Raw genomic sequence first — 21,094 nt, 5'->3', positions numbered from 1 at the left:
CGCCTTCATGAGTCGCCGTAACAGTCGTCGTACAGTTCCTGAGGCAACTTGAAGAAGTAAAACGAAAATGCGAAGCTATGAATGGCAGCTTTAATACAAGGAGTCCAATTTACTTAAGTTCCTAATTCAAAATGATTCCTCTTCCTCTTCAGCTATTCTTCCTCTGCAGATCCTCTTACCTACCCTTTGTTGTTTCTCTTCAGGTCCAAATCCTTGATAAGAAGCTGGACTTATCCAGCGTCCAAGCTCGCTGTGGTTCTAAAGACAACTTAAAGCACAAGCCTGGAGGAGGAAGGGTAGGAAATCTGTTTCACTTTTATATCTCTGGCTTCAATAAAGAGTTTCTGGATGTGTTGCAGCCACATGCGTGGCCCCTTTTGAAGTTCTACCTATCTGTATTTACACTTCAGAGACATTATTGTGTCAAAGCAATCACGTTGAGCCTTTTTTTAATTATTATTATTATTTTTAAATATACACAAGGCAGCTACTTTCAGTGATTCTGACAATAACAGCCTCTTCCCCTCACTTCTGCACTTTTCCAGGTTAAAATACTTGATCAGAAGTTGGACTTTAGTACTGTCCAGTCTAAGTGTGGCTCCAAAGACAATATAAAACATGCTCCCGGTGGAGGCAACGTGAGTAGGGATGAACCCAACACCGTCCTCAGCAGTTCTTCAACAAATCCATCCAACAAATCCTCTCAGTGATCCAGTCAGGACACAAACAAGGAACTCTGTGACTAACCAGCATTTTTATTCACTTTTTTTAATTCTAATATCTTTGTTTTACCAGGATGATTTTTTCAAAGGATAAAATGTATCTTCAAAATAGTATCATTATGGTCATTCCCTGAAAGTGTTAGATATTTGACAAATATCCTTAGCGATTTGAAAGCCTCTGAAATCTTTAAAAAGATAACTTTGGCTCCAATATCAAACTAAAACAAACACCGACGCTGTCATTTAACTGTTTATAGTTGTAAGCCTTTTAGATATTATTTTCTTAGTCAACTGGATTAGCCTGACTCCCCTGAACTCCACAGTTTTCTTCTCAGAAACTCTCCTCAATGTCATTTCTCTTTCTGCAAGATAACGTTAATGTTTTTCCTTCCACAAAAAAAAAAAAAAAAACTATCCAGGTGCAAATTCTTGATAAGAAGCTGGACTTAAGCAGTGTGCAGTCCCGCTGTGGCTCCAAAGATAATATAAAACATGTACCCGGTGGTGGCAATGTGAGTAAAACATGCTGCAGGTGTGCTAAATGCATCCTGAAGAAGAAGAAGGATTGCACGAAACCTCCAGTCTGTGTCCAACCCGTTCTGACCTCGACACTCCTGCCACTTTGACCTCTTAACTCCTGCAAATAACAGTTTTATCCCTGAACTTATGAGCAGTCATGAGCATTTTATCTTGCAGGCCTTCCCTTCTCCATGTCTCCTCTTGTAATCAGTTGTTACTAAGTGAATAAAATGCTCATGGTGTAACATAAGCTTGATAACTGTTGAATGTGTCCGTTTGACTGCGACCGACCATCCCAACCGGACCCTAAACCTGCATGAGTGAATCCAGTGTGTCCTGGGTGGTTCTTCCTCAAAACTTTTTACTAAACTTCAGTTGGAATCGTTTGAATGAAATGAACTAATTGTGCAGCAGGAGCTACAAAGAGCCTCTGTCCTCGCTCTCCTCTCCAAGCTAAGCCTGTTGTCCTCGACCTCACAGAGGAAAGACTGAGCGCTTTGTGTTGCCACACAATCGACCGTAAGATGAGGTCACTCCAGGCTAGCACTGTGATGCACAGTTGAGGACTATGGCTTTCATCTTCAAATGACAAAAGTGCAACGTGAACGCAGAGTTTAAAATGAGCGTAAACATTAAGGCCTTGCATCATCATTTTTACAACATTTTCAACTGAGTTCAGGCTTGTGGTCATTTCCATGACTGAAATAAAATGAATATGTAAAAAAGAAAAGAAAAAAAAAACTTAAACTGAGCTACTTGTGGTTTTAGTTAGATTTTTAAAGTAAAAAAAGAGCGATAGAAAAAAGAACAAGAACATCAGTAGTGCAGCTGAAAATTGCCCAAGAGTGAGGCTGGTTTATTTGGAGAAATACTTAAGAGAAATAAACAATCTGCAAAGTCTGCAGTTCAGATGTGAGATCATAGTATGAGTACTGAGGAAAACAACCATAGTTATGGAATAAACTTAATCTGTAAACATAATCTCTCCACCATCACAGTTTGTTCTTTCCCTCAAATCTAAGTTTACACTTGTTCCGATAGTTTTAGTCTTGGAGTAAAACATGTTTCCAACAGAGACAGTTTTGATGGACGTTACAGCGTAAAAGAGTGATGTTTTAAATTATTTATACTGAACAGCTCTTCCTGTTATGCTTGTCTGCTTTGAAAACCATGGAAAAAATACTTTGTATTTTATATATATTTCATACTTTTAATACTTCTGTTTTCAGGCTCTGAAATCTGATGATGCATGCACTTTAAGCTTGGCCATTTTTTAGTTCAGTACTAATACTGGATTTAATAGTAGTCTGCTCTCTAATGTACCGTTTTATTGACCAGTTTTTACCTTCTTGGAAACAAACTAACAGACCTATAAAATGCTGCAGTTTAAAGTGATGTGATGTTTCATTTTTGGTTAAAGCTGTTCTTCTGCTCTCTGTCTCGTTTCTTCTGTAGGTTCAAATCGTGCACAAAAAGATTGATTTGAGCAACGTTACATCAAAATGTGGCTCGAAAGACAACATTCATCACAAGCCAGGTAAATTCACACATCAGCTGCTGTTATATGTGAAAGTGCTTAAAAATGAAAAATGCAAATGTTTCCAGAAAGACTTGCTTTGAATGGGTGTGCTGGTGGCAGTTTTGGGAATTTTTTTTTTTCTTTGATTTTTTGTTTTTTTACTTTTGGTTTGGTGAGGTCTGGTGTTGAACCCCTGTAATTCAATAACTGTACTTTGTTTCTTTTAAGGTGGTGGAAATGTGGAGATCAAAACCGAGAAGATAGAGTTTAAAGTTCAGTCCAAAGTCGGCTCCCTGGACAACATTGGTCACGTCCCCGGAGGTGGACAGAGGAAGGTAAAAATGTCTCATCCTTCCTGCAGTTGAAGATCTCTGTGTGTCTCTTCCTTCTTCAAGAACATTAATTGTAATAGAGTTAAAAAGAAACAACAGTTATGGTGCAAAGCAAAAGTACAGTGCATTAAAATAGATAAAAATAATATTTATAGTCTTATAATAGTATTATTTACCTTTTTAAATAATATGATCGATTTTCCATTAGTTAAGCAACATTTATTGATTGGTAAAGATACATACTAGAGTATAACATACATTTTAATAGATCAGTAGATGAATTAGAATGTTGGCAAAGCTGTTTCATAAAATCAGCTATGCCGTGGAGTCTACTGAAAAGGAGCTAAAGTTCTGGTTCTGGTTGTATTGAGCCCCTTTTTATAGAAACCTATAACGTGAGAATCATGTGTGATAATATTCCAGAGGGGATTAAACCCAACCAGCAGATTTCTGCAGCACATCGAAGGCTCCTCTGTTTCTCATCACCGCTTCCCTCCTCCTCCATTAGAGCTTCTTTCATTGTATTTCCTCCATTCAAATCCTTTTCTTATTGTTTCATAACAAAGTTCTCATTATTTGCATTATTATTGGTCAAATATTGTGTTGTTTTTCCTTTTGCTTATTATTATTATTGTTTCTGTTGAAACCATCCCATTTGTTTTTGTTGCATGCGTTGTCATTTCTCCCCGCCGGGGCTCCTGTGTAGCAGGAGAAGGGCAAGGAAGCGGAGGGGAGCGTCTCAGACAGCATGTCCATCCCCTCCCCTGTTGTCACCCCCCCTCAGTCACCTCAGACTGTCCCTTCAGCACCTACCACACCCATCCTGACGAACCCTCTCATAAAGATTGAGGACTCGCGTAAGTATGTGCGAGCTGCAGGATTTCACAAAGAAAGCGAGTTTCTTCTGAAACCTGAGCTGTTTGGGTTCAACATGGGGGCTCGTCAATATAAATGCACTTTGTAAGTTTAGGGTTTTATGTTGTTAAAATGTTTCCAAAGATACTTTCACACGCAAGCGACATGTTTCCCAGATTATTGAAACAAGTAATGTAAAAAAAAAAGAAGAGAAGCTTCAGTGTTGAACAATATTTAGAACTACACACGTGAAAACATGACATCGGTCATAAAATTAAGTTCAATAAAAAATAACATTTATTTATTTATTTTAATGGAAAAGAAAGTTTAAATCTTTGCGCTATCATTGCACTTGTGCATGTTGTCCAGCAGAGGGAGTGCTGTAGCACGTCGCGCCTCTTCAGGCCTTCTTTACTCTGAAAATGAAATTTGTCCATTTACAATAACATATTTTTAAGTAAAAAATATAATAATTATCATGTTAAGAATTGTTTACCCCCCTTGTATTGTGGTTGTCTTGCTACAGTCACAAACTTCAGTGTATTTTATTGGGATTTAAACTTACAAACCAACACAAAGTGGCACATAAGTGGAAGGGAAATAATTAATTGTTTCCAAACTAAGTTGATGCTTTGAAAAACCACCTTTTGCCACAGTCTTAGCTTCTGGTCTTTTGCGGTCCACCAGCTCTGCATGTTGACTTGCTCTTTCCAAAATAGCCTATGCTGAGTCAGACTGGATACAGAACCTCTGTGAACATCAGTTTTCAAGTCTTGCTACAGAGTCTCAATTTGTGTTTAGCTCTAGACCAGGTGTCTGCAACCTTAGCCATCCACTGAGACATTTCCATCCTCATTCCGGCCAAGCAAAACTTATTTAGACATGCAGATTTTAAACTTTAAATGAGTATTTGGAAAAAAAGACAACTTTCATTTTTGATAAATATTTACTATAACAAATTGTTGTCGTTTTTAAAGAACCACGTTTTCATTTCTACTTTTAGATTTTAAAACAAATAAAAACCTGAGAACCTTTGCAAAAAGAGGATGGATATATTTTCTTCTCTCAGATGTCGACACAGTTAAATAAAAGCAAATCGTTTCCAATCTAATGACAAGAAAAAGAGGTTTAAATAATAGAACTGATACTTTTAGTTTCAATGCAACTAAAACATGCAATTGTTCATTTACAAACATTACTTCATTTTTAGTCAAAGCTTTAATGAGCCATTGTGGAACACCCAAAGAGCCACTTGTGGCTCCAGAACCACAGGTTGCAGACCACTACTCTAGGCTTTGACTAGGTCATTCTAATACATATTAATATGCTTTGATTTGATTTACCCTGGTTGAATGTTTAGGGTCGATGAATGGACGTCAAAGCTCTTCAGCCTCAAACTATTTTTCTTCCAGGTTTTACTGTACTTTAGCTCCATTCATTCCCACAGCAGTAAAACTTCCCCAAAGCATAATGCTGCCACCCCCATGCTTCATGTTGGGAGTCTCATTTCAGACACTTTGTGTTGGTCTATCATATAAAACACATTGAAGTCGCTCAGATTTCCTCCAAAACTGAAACAAAACTTTCTGAAACTCCTCAGAGTCTAATTACCTCAGCAGGGGTCATAAATCTGACCTTTCCTGCTGGTTGCAGATTGAGAGCCACAAGCTGAACTTCCGTGAGGCGGCCAAGGCACGCACTGACCACGGCGCTGAGATCATCTCCCTGGAAGACTCGCCCCAGCAGCTCAGCACCGTGTCGTCCTCCGGCAGCATCAACATGACCGACTCCCCGCAGCTCTCCACGCTGGCCGACCAGGTGTCCGCCTCTCTGGCCAAGCAGGGCTTGTGAACGTGCCCCCGCCTCGCCTCGCACCCGCCCCGCTTCCTGCTCCACCTGCACCACACCACCATGTAGAGGAGTTGTAATGCCTTCCTCATTACTTTCACTGGACTTTTTTTTAAGATACCCATCACTGTTTATCCTCCACTAACCTCTTAAATTTATCGAGGCGTTACTTTTAGAGAAGAAAAAAAAAATCAGAGTAACAGGTAGGCCAAACTGTATTGATTTCTCTCTGGGGTCTTCTTGCAAAATACTTAAACCTTTTGTAGTAAATATTTAGGAGTTAAAGCATCCAGCTGAGCAAAATGTCCTCAGCGAATCCGAGTGAATTGTTTCATCTCAACACATCCTGATGAAAACGACTTGGTTTCCTGTCACAGACTGTAAACCTTTACCAATTTCCCTTCGATGGGTGTTCACTAATGTTTGGTTTTTTGTTTTTAGATACACAGAGCATGAGCCTTGAGAGAGGAGGGCGACTCCAACTCTTTAGCTCCAGTTTGATATAAAGGAACAGTGACGGGCTCTGATGAAGGTTTGGGAGGAAAAATGTCAAAAGAAAAGTAGCAAATTTCTTGTCTAGCCAGAAAAATGTCTTTCAGACCTCTCTGCTTTCTTTGCTTTGTGTCCCGACATGTGCTGCACCTCCAGCTACAGTAGGTGACCGTTGGTCGGTGGTGTGGCAAAAAATAAGACCACTGAGGAGCTAAGGGAGGCGCTGCCTGAGCTCGTATTGAAGTCTGTGGGCTAAAAGGAAACTCCTCCCGTCACCCACTGTCTGAATTCAGACGTTCATCCAGACATGTGATACGCAGGCCTCAGTTCACCAGACTAAAGGATTCCTCAGCACGTCTATATTCCTTCAGAACACGACATTGCAGTGAATAAATATGTGGCTCGAGGCCTTAAGTGTAGTTACATATTGTGCATTTTGCGTTTTTACGATGTTTACAGATTTTATGACGTTGGCAGCGCAGATAAACAGTTTATCACTGCAGCTATTGCTATCTTTTATCTTTGTAGCAGCAATATTGAATTTTGACAACGTAAGGTGTCAAATAAATGGAGATATCTGAAACTCTTTTTATACAAAAGAACATTGGCACTGGAATAAAATAATACAAACTTTAAATTTAGAATAGCAGGGGAAAAGTCAGAATTTTGTCTTTAATGTCAGAGATTGACTATTACTTTCTAAAAAGTCTGACAAGAAAGTCTTTATTTTTTGTCCCTAAGCCTCTTCCGTATTTTGAAGAAGTAGCTGGAATTGTATAAAATATGAGATATTTGGTTCAACTAAAAGAATAAGACTTTTGACAGAGAAGAAATAGCTTGTCTACTTTATGATAAAATGGCTTGCCATAAACACTGAACCCCCCCTAATCTTACCATTTTAACCCAAATGTACATCGAGCAGGCAGTTAAAATGAATATCTGAGCTAACTGAGGGTGACAACCTTTCTGCGTCTCATATTGTCAACACAAAATATCCTCAGTGGTCTTATTCCTGGCACACCATCTTCCACAAAGGCGATTGGGGAGTTCGCTTTAAAAAAATAAAAGAATGGCTAGGAAGTTTGGTTCGCGTTGGGCCAGTTTTATAATCGTATTCTGTGCATATATGACATGTATTTGATATGAACGGACATTTGTATTGTGCCTGCTACTGTCAGTGTTTTTCTTTTTTTGTTTTTTTACTGCTCCTGCTGTACATGCGTTACAGCTTGATTTCTGGGAAGAAAACCTTAATACAGAATTAAAGGGAGGGACTTTATTGTGTGCAGTATTTAAACCACAGTAAGCACTAAAATAATCAGAACAAGGCTAATTAGTAATTAAAAAAGCTCAATGTAATAAGAAGCCCATAAAGGCTTTACTGGAAGTAACTTAAGGAATTATTTCAAGTTCTTATTAAATTAAATAGGAAAGATTATTTGTTGTTGCCAAGTAGATCGGTGGATGAAGGGATTTTTGTGTGCACTTAATCATTAAGGTAAGCAAAAACAAACTGTAAAGCAACAAGTTCACCTCTTCAGGCACTTTATCAATACCTCTGCACGTCACCACTAACCAGGAAACACACATCATCTGCTTCCCTTTAGATTCAGACACTTGTAAATTATGTGGACACACTTCAAGCACATTAAACCTTAAAACTGCTGATTTTATGCATTTAAACGGGTATAAATCCTTACAATGATTTATAACCCCAATGTTATTTAAACACCTGTAAGGTTTCTGAAATTTAAATTTAAGTCTAAGCTGGTAGTGGTTAACAAGAAAGAACATTTTGTTTTTCATTCCCTAAAAAAAAAATAATAAAAATTGGCCTATTTTGGAGAAAAAAATGCTGAACCTTTGGCTTTGATGCCCCAAATCAAATGTTAGTTTTGTCAAATGCTCCAATTTGTCTGCTAGAATTGCATCACCAGTGATTACAAAGACCTATAATTCCTATGATGGAAAAATCTGGGAATATTTAAGCTCTAAAGATGTAACATTTAAGGGTTTATGACACCACAGAAACCCTGCGTATAGTTTGATACCAAGGCTCAGTTTGTCAGCTGCTGTTATTTTCTGCCAGGAAAACATCCAAAACATCCCTTTAGTCTCCCCAATTCCCTCGTGATCCATTTTGGCACTAATGAAACATTCTTGCATGCGTTTAATGTAAGACAGCCGTCTGCTTGTTGCCTCCCTTTCACAGATTGATCTCCTGGTGTACCCCGTTTGTATCTGCTCCGGATTTTTGGAAGGGTGTGCGAATAAAAAGGGTCAAAACTCAGCAGACGCGTAGAACTCCAAGGTGTGCTCGCAACATTATCTGCATGCTGACGTCTTTAGTTGCAGTAGACCACGTTCCGTCTCCAGAGATCAGGACAGAAACGAGGTGGAGGGAGGGAAGGGGCCTGATCCCCAGCGTGCTGTGAAGAGGTTCCTGCAGTAACAACACTCACCTTTATTTTGTTTTTGGTTACTTCTGACGCTGTACAGATGTGGAAATGTGATTGTTCTTGTTATTGTGCATTGATCAGTAACTGGTTTATGATGATTCTTGTTGCTGTATATGTGTATTTGAAATAAACGCTGCAAAGTCACACTCACGTCTGAATGAACCTCGAATGAATGACTAAGATGGGAACAATGGTGCCAAGTTAAACATAAATGTTTTAATGGTACTATTTACAAGAAAGAAAACAATTCTGCTTTTTGATTAGGTTATAACTGCTGCAACAATCGAACAGGTACATTGACATCTTAACTACAAAACAAAAAAAAAACAACAAAAAAACAGACCGGTTGTGGTGTACAAAGGAGGCGGAAAATGAAAACAACCATAGATTTTTTTTCTTTTTTTGCATAGCAATTAGTTACGTAAAGTGGAGGAGGGATGAGGTGAGAGCATAATTACAAGGATATGAAAGTGGAAAAAACAAAGTCTGGCTTTGAACTGATCATTCTGAGGAAAAGTGTCATTAAATTACCGTCCAGAAAGACCTGAGCTCGGGTGGCTTCTAATTGAGAGCTGCTACATTTTAAATGTTTAAAATCTTGTTACCTGAAAAACCATAAAAAAAAGAAAAGCACAGAGGTTATCGTGTTTATGTCGCCACAATTTCATTTACAGCCACAACTGTTCACGAAGGAGTGAGATTAGCTTTTAGGATTACTGGTGTGATAAGACTAACTTCATCTTTATTCGTTTGTTTTCATTTTAGCATGCAGGCAGCTTTCTGCCGGGCAATTGCTCAAACCTGAACATAAAAATAGAAAGCAGCTCCTGGGTCTATATGCTGTCACCCTTATTTATTTATTTATGTTTTGTAAAACAGAACCGGCGGTGGGAACCTGTGCAGCGAGACGGGAGCTCTCCGAAGAGACTGGAGGAATGATTTTACTCTTCAAATAAAAACAAATTAATGCGTTACACTGAAACAGACAGAACGAGATCAACAAAAACATGTCAGGAATGGAAAAAAACAAACAAAGAAAGCAAACCAGCAGAACTAGACTTGGCAGTACGAGAAGTGCACTGGTGATTTCAGGCGACCTCTAGTGGGGGGAGGAGGGAACCACATCTTAAATGTACCTGTTTATGTGGATGAGGAGCAGGAGGAAGGAAGTAGGGAGGATTTTTTTTTTTGTTTTTTTTGTTTTGATATTTGTCACTCCACTAAAAATGTACATGGGGATTTACAAGCAAACTAGTCAATAGAAAACACCCTTTGGCCATATGTTGAGGAGTCGCTACATAGTGCGCTACAAGTGTACACGCGACATGAACACCACTAAGCCCCCATGTACATTGTTTAGCCTACTACAGAACTCACTTTTTGTAATGTGTTGTTTTATACTTTTTTTTTTTTTTTACATTTATTGTTTTTTTCCCTGTGACAAAAACAAGTGAAGGGAAAGGCTTCTATCTCCATAATGTTCACTAAAAACTGTGAAAGTATTAGACTGATGTTTGAATATCAAACAACAGGAACCCATTTAACATCTTATTCAGCTTTGAGGTTCTGCTTGTTAATGCCAGAGAGGAGCCGTGTGGGGCGGGGGAGGGGAACCTCCGCCTGTCTGCCGCTCATCGGTGGGACGAGGCCCTGAGCTTGGGGCCGCCGTCGTCGTCGCAAGGCAGCTCCGCATCGTCCGAGTCCAGACGCCCGTAGGCGGACGATCGGCACCCTGAGATGCTGCGGGCCCTCGGCCTGATTGGTTGGTCGCTTTCGGGCTCTGGGGCCGGGTCTTCTGGCAGGGGGAAGTTGCGGCGTTCCCACGGCGCTACGGTCTGAAAAATATAAACAGAAGTCAACGATTGGACCTGAATTGTTTTTTCTAATGCTGATTAAACTCGGATCAATCAGTCAGAGTAGGGTAAATTGGTAAGATAGTACATGCATGTTGCTCTTTCAGATATACTTCCAGGATGTGTCTTATTTAAATAAATCACAAAGCATTGCGTTTTGTAATTTTAAAACACTTTCCTGACACAGAGACTTTAGAGCAAGGGTGTCTTTTTCCTTTTTTACTACAAGGTACAAAATTGTAAAAATCAAGCAAATAAAGTAGAACAACTGTTTGTGTTTTTTTTTATTGTAGGGATGGGATGACTAACATAACATTGTTGTAGAGTAACGGACATTTTATTTATTAAAAATAATGGCAGCAGGTTTCCAAAACCTTTTGACTTGATTGAACAAATTTATTGTCTGTATCAGAACAGGATTTCAGTCACCTTCTTTTAAAACACTTGCAGAATTTAGACAAGTTTAACTAATTGGATAAAAGCTGATTTGGGTGCAGCAAAGTTGACTTTTCAGTAAAATGTCTGTGGGTAGACCTGGTTCTATGCAACAGCTGCCGTACCATATAGTGATGATGTGTCTAGCAAAGAATATTTAGTTTTAACATCAATGCTATGTTCATTTATTCAGTTTTTTGGGAATGTGGTAAACTATAATTAACTCTGATGAGCAAAACACAAACATGGATGTAAATTTGCTGTCAATGTAATCGAGCCATTTTTTTTTGTCTCACCCGTTCCTCAAAGGTAAAGTCGGGCGTGGAGCACCGAGTGTCCTCATTGGACAGCAGCCGGTGGGAGTCGCGGGAACAGGGAGTCTGGGGGTTGGACGAGGCGTCGGGACTGGGGGGGCTCATGGGCGACGGCACATGAATGTAGTCGTGCAGCGAGGGGCAGTGGCCGGGGTCCGGCGATGCGGGCTGAGGGGTGGGTGGGTTGGTCCCACACAGCAGAGGCGTGGTCCGTCCATCCACAGATTTGTATGACCTGAAGGACACGAGTGTTGGTGTCGCGTAACTTGGACACGAAGAAGCTTCGGTAATGAGGGGGGAACCAACTCACCTGCTGCCCCTGCGTTTAGCCGGAGCCAGCGCCATCCAAGTCCAACGGGAGCGCTCCTGGTCCTCGTAGGGCTGGTGGAGCTGGATGAAGGCGGCGTCCGTCAGGTCCTCCACCTGCAGGCCGACAGCAGCCAATAAAAACGCCGCTACGTCTTCAGAAAGCTGCCCTCCACATTTTTAGATCAACTCTTTATTACAGTGGAAATCAGAATATATATATTTTTTTACTTTAAAGAACATAAATCATGTTTTACGTCATAGGTACGGCATAAAAGGCGACAAGCAAAATGCTTAATTTAATCCGCCTCTGCCTATATAGTAGTTAAGTTAAATTCCATCTAAACAATTGGCAAAACCATGGCAACAGGGTTTAATAAACAGAATAATTGTGAATCATTACATTAAGGTGATGAACAATCCAGAACTTCATGTGGCAGAAACTTAACTTTAATACTTAACTTTCTAAACTTCACAATAAAAGCGCCAACTTGTGTTACAGCAACACAGTTTTAGTCAAATGTTTTTTGTTGGGACTTGTCCAACAGATAGTTTGACTAGACAGATTGAGGGGATATGTGAGGAGGCTGATTCTCAGATGTTCTCTGTGTGATTTAAATGATATGTAAAATGAAACACTGTTTTATTGTCCTTTGAATATGATTATCAGAAATTAATTGCACAACTGCAGTGATTGTGCTCATCCTTTTACAGCTCTCTCGAAGGAAACAAAATGCAACGCTTTTGTCTCCAACTCAAGAATGAAGAATATTTTATTAGAAAATGTCAGAAATCATGACTCAACTTTACCTGCAGCAATTAAAGCACTAAGACCTGCTTTTATGACTAAAAGCAGATGTTTGTTTACTAAAGACTATTCTAGTCTCTGCTCATTAACAGTTTATTGTAGGCTGGTTAATATATTCCACTTTTTTAAATTAAGATGTTGGTAAACTTTGATGGAAATTAGATCTGTTGTTAAATTAGCTGCTTATTGTTTTTCCTCAATTCAATTATATCTTTCCTAAACACAAGAAAAAAAAATGCTGGCACTTTTCCTGGATTTATATTTCTGTGATTAATTATAAACATTTTAAATCTCTGGAGAAAAAGGCTATTAAAGGTTATTAGAAACATTCATCTCATCCAAGTAGGTTAAATATTTGACCACCAGGTGTCGCTGTTTGCTCAGTTGGAATATAAAAACTTTCTCCCATAAACTTCAGATTTAAATGATTACAACCAAACAACTGAGAGCCATAAAACTGAGCAGGAGTGCCTACCTCTCGCTCGTTCTCCTCTGCTGTTATCGGCTGAGAGAAAATGTCCACTGATCGCCAACTAGCAGAACAACAAGACATGTTGAGCACAGAAACCTGGCAGCTGGTGAGGATAAGCAAAGTCAGAAGTGACAGCAGGAGCCGGTTACCTCGGAGTGAGGATTTCTTTGTACTGCAGCTTCTCCACTCGGGTGGTGGCCGCCACAGACATGGGGATCACTATGTTGTTTATGTCGAAGGAACTCTCACCACGCCTCCGCTTGATTGGCTGCTGCTGAAGGACGAGAAAACATCAACAAATGTAACAGAGCTGTTCTCAACACAAAGTGAACATGTTTAAACTCAGTTGATTTGATGCTTTGAAAGAGCATTAATTGTGTTTAATGTGAATTTTTAAAGAATTTTGAAAACTTCTATTAGTGTGGTAAAAACTTTAAAGGCAGAAATTTTAACAAGATGTATTAGGAAAAAAATGTGTTGAAGTTAAACTAGAAACAGCTTGGCTCCTATAACCAAATCAACTGGATGTTTACGTTTCTGTCTTTGCGCTCCACAAGTCAAAACCACAAACAGTTTCAGTTTGAGTCTCAATCTCAACCAAGGTTGCTTTTATCAGAAACTTTCAGGCGGTCTCGATGCGTTCGTGATCTGTGTACAGTTTGAAACATTTACAGTAAAGCTGCACCCATCCAGCCTGAAGCTTTTAGATCAGGGGTGAACCACTTGATGAAAACTATGACCTGCAGCATCCTGAAACTACATTTTTAGGCTTTTACTGCAGAATTGGAGAAAGTAGATCAAGATCCCTCCAACATTCAGACTTCAAAACAGGACAGCTGTGCTCTGAGTGTTGACAAAAACAGATATAAATAGTATATGTTTGGGTGATTCTGAAACTAACCAGGTCTAAGGGCAAAAACATTTACAAAACATTCAAAACAGACATTTGTTTTATAAAACTATAATTAGATTTTTTATTTATTTTTTTGTTAAACTATTGTCTCTAGCATGTGTTCAAGTACCAGAGTGCAAAACGTTTAGTCAACTATAGAGGTTGTAAAGATCTGGCTTTAAAAGAATAAGTTGCAAATGTGCTACTATCATACCAAAGTTTGCGTTTCCTGTTGGTTCCATCTTTTGTACATTGAAGACTAAGCCTCATTTGCATGTTTTACACTGAGCCTTTTGAAGTGGATTTACCCCTTAATGCTTCAATAGATAACATTTATAAAAATGTATTTAACATAATTGTCAAGACTGTCACTATGTTCTTTGGTAGAATAAGTGACAGATAATCTGTGGACAAAGTTAAGGTTTTTTGCCTCATTTATATGATTCTATTTGCCATCTGCAAAATAAAAAATGTATCTTATGATTGCATGACTTTAGGAAATCCTGTGACATCCACTGCTTTAAACAGTTAAAAGGCGATGGCTTCAATAAATCTGTATATTCCTCAGTCCTGATATTACGATGCTTCCAAAACGCTGTGACCTTTATAATCTTGGGTGATATTTTCAGTGCAAGGCATGGCAGTGTCACACCATTCAAAAGGATACATTTCTTTCTAATGTAAAGCATAAATTCTTGTAATGTTTTTATCCTTTGATCTGAAGCATCACAGAAAAAACTCACCCAAGTACTGGCATTAAAAAAAATGGTGGAAATGGAAATGTTCAAAGTTAATTTCAACTGAGTCAATATAAATTAAAACTGACAAATGCAGATAAGTGTATGGTTAGGAGGGGACTGTGAGTGGTAAAATACTAAGTATGTTATCATTACATGTTGTCCTTAAACAAAATATTGGTGTATATGTAGCACTCATTGTTAAAACGAGATTAATTTGAGTAGCCATTAAGCTTTTTTCTTATTTATTTGACTTACTAGATATAGTGTTTCTAACCACCGTTTCAGTCAAATCCCAACTTTTCCTTCAGTCCATTTCCCAACACGGTGTGTGTGGTTTTGGGTTGTGTGTTTACCGGTGTGCTGGGGATGCTCTGGCTGCCGGCGCCCAGCTGCGTGGACGTATCTGACGACGTGGACAGTTGGCGCGTCAGCGGGCTGTGAAGCGACGGGTGCATGTTGGCCAGTGTTGTGCAGGGACTGCTTGTGTCTAAGAAAAGCTTCGGGGAAGCTGTGGGGAAAAGACACATGGATGTAGGAGATGGAGAGGTGTTTTAACCTTTAGTTTGTATTGACTTGTGTGTCAGGGGGAAACTCACTGTCAGTCCTGTCCAGCGAGTGCTCTCTTAATCTCTTGCGGCTGTAGTTCTTGTCGTAGGGTCCTAACGGAGTGGAGAGGGTGTGCAGTCGCTCGGTTTTGCACCCACCCTGGTTGTCGAGTCTGGGCATGCTCAGTATGGCGCTGCTGCTGTTACTGCCCATGCTGCCATCAACGGTCCTCTGCTTGTCAATGCGATTCTTACAGTGGCTCAGTCCTGCGACACCAACCACAAAAATGGTTATTTTAAAAACTTTAAAGTATTTAAAGTCCTGATTTGTTGGTCTACTTCCTCTTGGTCTGTTAGAGGGAAATGCAGCTCTTATTAAGTATTTCTTTAGCAGGGAAATGCTGCTTTCCCCGCTTTAAAGGGAAAGCAGCATTTCCCTCTAACAGTAATCAGAAATGTATGAAGGAATCAGTTCTGAGTAACATCAACATGACCTGGCTAGCATTTCTTGGAAAGCTTTCTAAGAAATAAAGTTACTGTAAAAACGGGCTTTAAAATGATTCAACATGTGAACAAGTTTCATTTTTTTGTTGAAACTCAGTTTTTTCCCCCCTCAGATCAAGGATTTACAACACAAAACGTTTTTTTCGATGAGGTTTTATGACACAGTCATTAAAAAAACAGAGGAACTATGCTAATGTTAACCTGTCACTTATTCAAACTTCCCTGAACTATTACATTGTCAGCAAGAGCTGTGTGTATCAAATCATATATATTTTTAAAAACAAATCAACATCCTGCAGGAAATCCTGAGACGCTAAATACCTACAGTTGTCATGAAAATCGGATAATAATGTCATCTAATAATAACTGTTATTTTAAAGAATATTTAGTGTATGGTGTAAAGTCTAAACATAAAGGACCTGGATATAAATCACGGTAAAAAAAACAAACTAATTCAAGTTTACTGGAAATCCCGGTACTCACTGACTGCCATGAGGGAGCTGGTGAACTTGTGCTTCTCTTTGGATGAGGAGAGCTTGTGTTTAAGCGAGAGCTTCTTCAGGGGTTTGCTCCTCTCCAACGACTTGGACTGCCACTGGCTCTTCATCACCTGCTGCAGACGAAGGCCCACAGAAACATCTGGGGAAGATAGAATGAAGGTCAAACCGGGATGATTTTATTTTATCAGCAAGATTCCTCGTATTCATCTCCCACAACATATAAGGAGTCATACTTTATCCACGGCAGAAATTTTTTTCTCCTCAAACTATCACAAAACTTTAATTATTCATAAATAGCCCATGATTTGCTCCAGTAGTAACTACTCAGTTACTCAGCTATTTCACATTAAAAGAAAGAGGGGAAAAAAAAGAAAGCTGAAAATGTTGTCTAAGAATTTCCTGCCGTCTGCCTCTTTACGGCCACTCCCTGCCTGCCTTCCTCTCCAAGATGTAGAGTAGGAAATGGCTGCATAAACTTCAGCACTGTACTGACCGTCAGGGAAGGAGAGGATGGGGTGGACGCCAAGATCCAGCCTTGACAGGCGCTCCAGGGTGGGAAGCTCGTACTGGGGTTCTTCTCTGGGGGTGGGCCAGCCACCACACATCACACAGCTGGGGTTCACCCTGCAGTTACACTGAGTACAGCTGCTCCTCGGGGTCTGCCAGGCGACAACACAGGGGTTCATTGAAGATCACTTTATTTATACTCACAATTCATCATACACATCATATATGCAGTCAGAGCAGCTAATTTGTTTTTGTTCTGGCAACATAGAAAGGTGATTTTTTTTTAAAAATCCGGATTCCTGCAAGTTTATGTAACTTCATTGTAACATTATAAACTAACTTTTCAACACAATCTTTTTTTAAACTGCAAGTACGACAAAAATAGGTTTATAGCCTAAATTGTGCTCAATTTACCAAATAAAATCAGTCAGGATAAAAGTCTTAATTTGGTATTTTTCAGCTCTGGCACAGGGGCAATGTTTAAATGATAGCTTTCACTAATTTAATGGAAACATCAACTTCAATTTGTGTTTTCCTCCTGAGTCAAGTGACTGGAGACGTTTTGCAACTTAGCCAACTCACTTTATTGCATTCTTACCCCATACAGTAAAGCTTGGTTACAGTTACTGATGACCATCTAAAAATCACTGTTATTGAGTCAAGTCTTGTTAAAATTAAATTTGCCCATAATGAAGACGCTGGTACAAGATGACGCAAGTAAAACATGGGTTGTTTGTCTAAACACACAATTTTAAGACATGAAGTCAGTTTTACAAATGAGTTTCCCAGTGAAGTTAAATATCTATAAATTAATCTTCAACAATCAACACTTCTCTGGTTCATGAGATTTTGACTTTGTCGTCACAACGTAACACTTTAATTCCTTAGCAACAACTGAACTAATGCATGTTTCTAACGTATTAAGAAGACAAACTGATGCATGAATTGAACTGAAAACTTTGATGCATTTCAGGAAAACACTTAAAAGTGCAATTTTAAGATCCTCATGACATTTGGTCATTGTACTATTTGAATGATTACAAACTGATCAAATGCTGAACAAATGTACAAATTTAAGATGTACCTAAACATAACAAAAACCTATGGTTGAAATTATAGACATATTGTCATTTTAATACATCTATAATTGAACTTGACATGATTATGTTTCACTTTGAAAAGTCCCTGCAGAAAACCTGCAACCTTTAAAACCGTATAAAAAGATGCATTTACAAACTAAACTCTCATTAAATCAGTGACAAAGGTTCACAATCAACTCACGTTTCCACTTCTCAATTAAAACCTGAGAGAGCGACTGTCCTCTTTTGTTGTGCGATTCACAATGCAGAGTTTTCCATACACAAGTCAGCCATTTCTTGTTTACTCAGTTATTAGGTTACAGGCCAGAAGGCACTCATCAAAGTGCAGTGGAACAACACAAGACGCTCTGAGAACAATGGTGCATTCACCGCCGCTGAATGAGCATCAAATACTAGAAGATTTTAGCCAACAAAAGCCGATTCTCTGAGTTTTTAAAGCAAACTTATTGAATAAAACATGAATCAAAAATATCCTGCATTAAGGTTCAACAGCAACAAACAAAACAAGGCTGGGATGGGTAGACCAGCTCACCTTGCCGTTGAGGTTCGTCACCGTGTTCGGCTGAATGAGCCGCCGCCGCCGACAGCCAACGAGCGGCCGCGTACGTGCAGCCACACACGTGCCGTCATAGGTCGGCTGGAGCTTGCCGTCTGCACTGTCCGCCATCCTGCCACAACAAAGAGGAGACGGGTCATCAGGAATGCCTACACAATGGTTTTATTAAAACTTTTTCTGCTTTAAAGTTACATCTGATCCGGTTAACATCCAGTTAACATTCCAACTAGGACAAAAACAGTTTAGAAATTTCCTAACTGGAACTGATCTCTAGTTTTGTTTAAGATTTGGTCGACAGATTTTGATTTAATTAGCCTAAATCTGGCTTCTGGAAGTTGAGTTGTTGGAACTTTGTTCCGCATAATCAAAAACACCCAGGAAAGTGTTCGCCATGGTGGTTGTGACAAGAACAGGCAGACGACATCAGGCTGAGAACAAAATCACACAAATTTTGTCATGCTGCTGCAACAATGAAAGCCGAGTGTCTGTACTTCGACCATGCAGGCCATTAATGCCAAGACAGAGGAAGAAAAAAAAAAGAGCTGAAAATTTTAAAATTGCGCTTTGAATCTGGGAGAAAGTTGCAGCATTACAAAAAATATTCCAGTTTATGAATCAAACCACATTTCCCTAACCTTTGGTTTTAATTTTATAATCTCATCATTTATCAAAGAAAATTAAGTGAAAATTGGCCTATTTTAGTCTTTCACCACTTTATTGTTTATGTGCCTCATTATGTGCCACTCCCTCACTTTATAATAGTTGAAGCAGTTATGATTAATGTTCTTTTTTCTCAAAGCAGACATTTCAACAGGAGCATTTTTAAAACACCTCGGTTCCAGTCCGTGTTATAATGATCAAACCGTCAGCCTGAAGCCCCGTTTAATCAGCTCATCCAAATGAAAGCAGTCGTTTTCTTTATTAACTACAGCGCTGCTCTTTAGTCATGACAAGTTAAAATGTGACCTGTAAAACAAACCCTGAGACATTCCTGCTGATGAACAGATTCAGAGTCTAATCACTGTAGCTCTCGGTAACATCAGCATCTGATAATTACACATCCATTACTGCGGACAACCTGCTCTTCCATTTCTCAGAAATCTCAACATGAAGGTAATGATTAGCTGTACCTGCTGAGGACGCCGTTGACTGGCTGCCCGTTCTGACCTTTCCACGGGCCCTGCTCTGTGCCGGTGATGTGGGCGGGGCTTGTGTTGTCCAGCCGTTCTGCACCAACATCCTGCGTCGACAGATAAGACAGAAACCGGTTGAGACTACACCTCGGCGTGTTAACTGGAACAGCCTGACCCCGCAGCGCCCAGCCAGGCCGGGATATTTAAGGAAACGACATAACAGATGAACCAAACCATCCCCGTCCTGAATTATTCAGACAGATTTGTTAAAAGGGTTGGAATCTCCCAAAGCTAAAAAATCTGCTCTCCATCAGAATTTGCAGCTTGCTCTGCTTCACAAGCTTTTAATGGTCTTTCAAATGAGAAATGTCTTCACAAAGACAATAAAGCATGCAGTTGGGAGCTTAAAATGAGAAACTGCACCAAGAACAAGGGAAAAACAAACTGTTCTCTACTTCAAACCAAGAGAATGGGAACACACACACACACTACTTCAGGGCCACATTCTTTCAAACAATTTCAGTTGAGGCAAAGAGAAGCACATTTTGAGACAAATTGACAAAAATTGCTTGTGTAAGAATGCTGAAAGAGCATTTTTTTTTTTTTTTTAATTGAGTTTATTGGTTGGAAGCTGAGAGAAAGAAAAATCTATCCCTTCAGACGCTTATTTCCTTTCCATGTTTTCTTTGATTTAGAGAAACAAACAGGTTCATTGTTTCTCACTATCAGGAAAAAAAAACATGTGGAGAGGAGTCAGCAGGAAGTCTTACGTTTACATACTAAAATAAAACACAGAATGAGGTGCTGCTCAACTCAAATATTTTCTAAGCTAGTTTGCATTATGACCGAGCTCCTCAGTAAAACAAACATTCTTAACAGCTGCAGGATGCAGAACTGATCTGGTACAGCCTTAGTCCTAACATTTATCACACTTTTTAAGTTTAAGCACCCTAGCTTAAACTGATTTACAACTTCGCTGGGATTTTGGCAAAATAAAACAGATTGAAGACACACCAAATAAAAAAATAAAAATAACACACACACACCAGGCAAAACAGAACAGCCCAATTAAACTAGAATGGGGTTTTAAGAGAAGACACTACAGCCCGCCTTAAGGCTTTCAGTTTTAATCACAAACAATATAGGTCAGAGTTCAAAGGTTTATTGACAGCACTTTATGAATATTACTGAATGCTACATGAGTCAGTTTGCCTGCAGCACTCAGAGAAATCTTCGAGGATCACAGGTGTATATTAAATGTCAATCTAAAACTTAGTTCTATTATAAGATACATCTAAACAATCATTTTATTTTGGATAATTACATCTACACTACATTGGAACATTACGTATCACCACTACTAGCTGTAATAATAATAATAAAAATAAAGATAAAAAGCTTTTCCATCAGGACATCACCTGTCCACCCTGCCAAAGGTACAAAGAGCTGCTTTAATGACCGTGGTGTCACTGTGCGGACCGGATCTAAACCAAGACAATCTATGGAATATTGTAGAGATGAAAATGAGCAACACCAGATCCATTAAAGGAGACGAGCTGAATGCTGCCGTTATTCCTTCCTTAATACTTCAGCAGAGCCTCAAGCTGATTGCCTCGATGCCGCACTGAACTGATGCAGTTATTTATGCATGAGGAGTACCGAGTGTGCAGCTCACATCTATGC

General features: G+C 39.3%; 2 protein-coding genes across 17 annotated transcripts in view; one reads left to right on the top strand and one right to left on the bottom strand.

Moving 5' to 3' along the window:
• LOC102225585 (microtubule-associated protein tau) overlaps window positions 1–8,890 on the top strand; it is a 32,790-nt gene extending 23,900 nt beyond the window's left edge. For 10 of the 13 annotated variants that reach the window (XM_023340638.1, XM_014475835.2, XM_023340630.1 and 7 more), the window contains 6 exons: window positions 204–296; window positions 546–638; window positions 1,142–1,234; window positions 2,697–2,778; window positions 2,989–3,095; window positions 5,601–8,890. In XM_023340638.1, coding sequence (XP_023196406.1) covers window positions 204–296; window positions 546–638; window positions 1,142–1,234; window positions 2,697–2,778; window positions 2,989–3,095; window positions 5,601–5,798 — 666 coding nt within the window. In that variant the 3' untranslated portion in view covers window positions 5,799–8,890. Of the gene's footprint in view, window positions 1–203; window positions 297–545; window positions 639–1,141; window positions 1,235–2,696; window positions 2,779–2,988; window positions 3,096–3,798; window positions 3,950–5,600 lie in introns of all 13 variants that reach the window. The other 3 variants (XM_023340637.1, XM_023340635.1, XM_023340628.1) reach the window with 2 other exon arrangements.
• A 54-nt stretch (window positions 8,891–8,944) lies between these two features.
• kansl1 (KAT8 regulatory NSL complex subunit 1) overlaps window positions 8,945–21,094 on the bottom strand; it is a 38,122-nt gene continuing 25,972 nt past the window's right edge. For 3 of the 4 annotated variants that reach the window (XM_023340623.1, XM_023340625.1, XM_005794809.2), the window contains 11 exons: window positions 19,409–19,518; window positions 18,255–18,390; window positions 16,609–16,774; window positions 16,099–16,254; window positions 15,163–15,378; window positions 14,920–15,074; window positions 13,084–13,208; window positions 12,938–12,995; window positions 11,659–11,771; window positions 11,331–11,583; window positions 8,945–10,581 (listed from right to left, as the gene is read on the bottom strand). In XM_023340623.1, coding sequence (XP_023196391.1) covers window positions 10,378–10,581; window positions 11,331–11,583; window positions 11,659–11,771; window positions 12,938–12,995; window positions 13,084–13,208; window positions 14,920–15,074; window positions 15,163–15,378; window positions 16,099–16,254; window positions 16,609–16,774; window positions 18,255–18,390; window positions 19,409–19,518 — 1,692 coding nt within the window. In that variant the 3' untranslated portion in view covers window positions 8,945–10,377. The remainder of the gene's footprint in view (window positions 10,582–11,330; window positions 11,584–11,658; window positions 11,772–12,937; window positions 12,996–13,083; window positions 13,209–14,919; window positions 15,075–15,162; window positions 15,379–16,098; window positions 16,255–16,608; window positions 16,775–18,254; window positions 18,391–19,408; window positions 19,519–21,094) is intronic. The other variant, XM_023340624.1, reaches the window with a different exon arrangement.

Source organism: Xiphophorus maculatus, chromosome 10 (assembly GCF_002775205.1).
Source record: "Xiphophorus maculatus strain JP 163 A chromosome 10, X_maculatus-5.0-male, whole genome shotgun sequence".
In the NCBI taxonomy this organism is placed as follows: Eukaryota; Metazoa; Chordata; class Actinopteri; order Cyprinodontiformes; family Poeciliidae; genus Xiphophorus; species Xiphophorus maculatus.
Note: the sequence above shows the minus strand (reverse complement) of the source record. Positions and strands in the feature narration are given on the sequence as shown.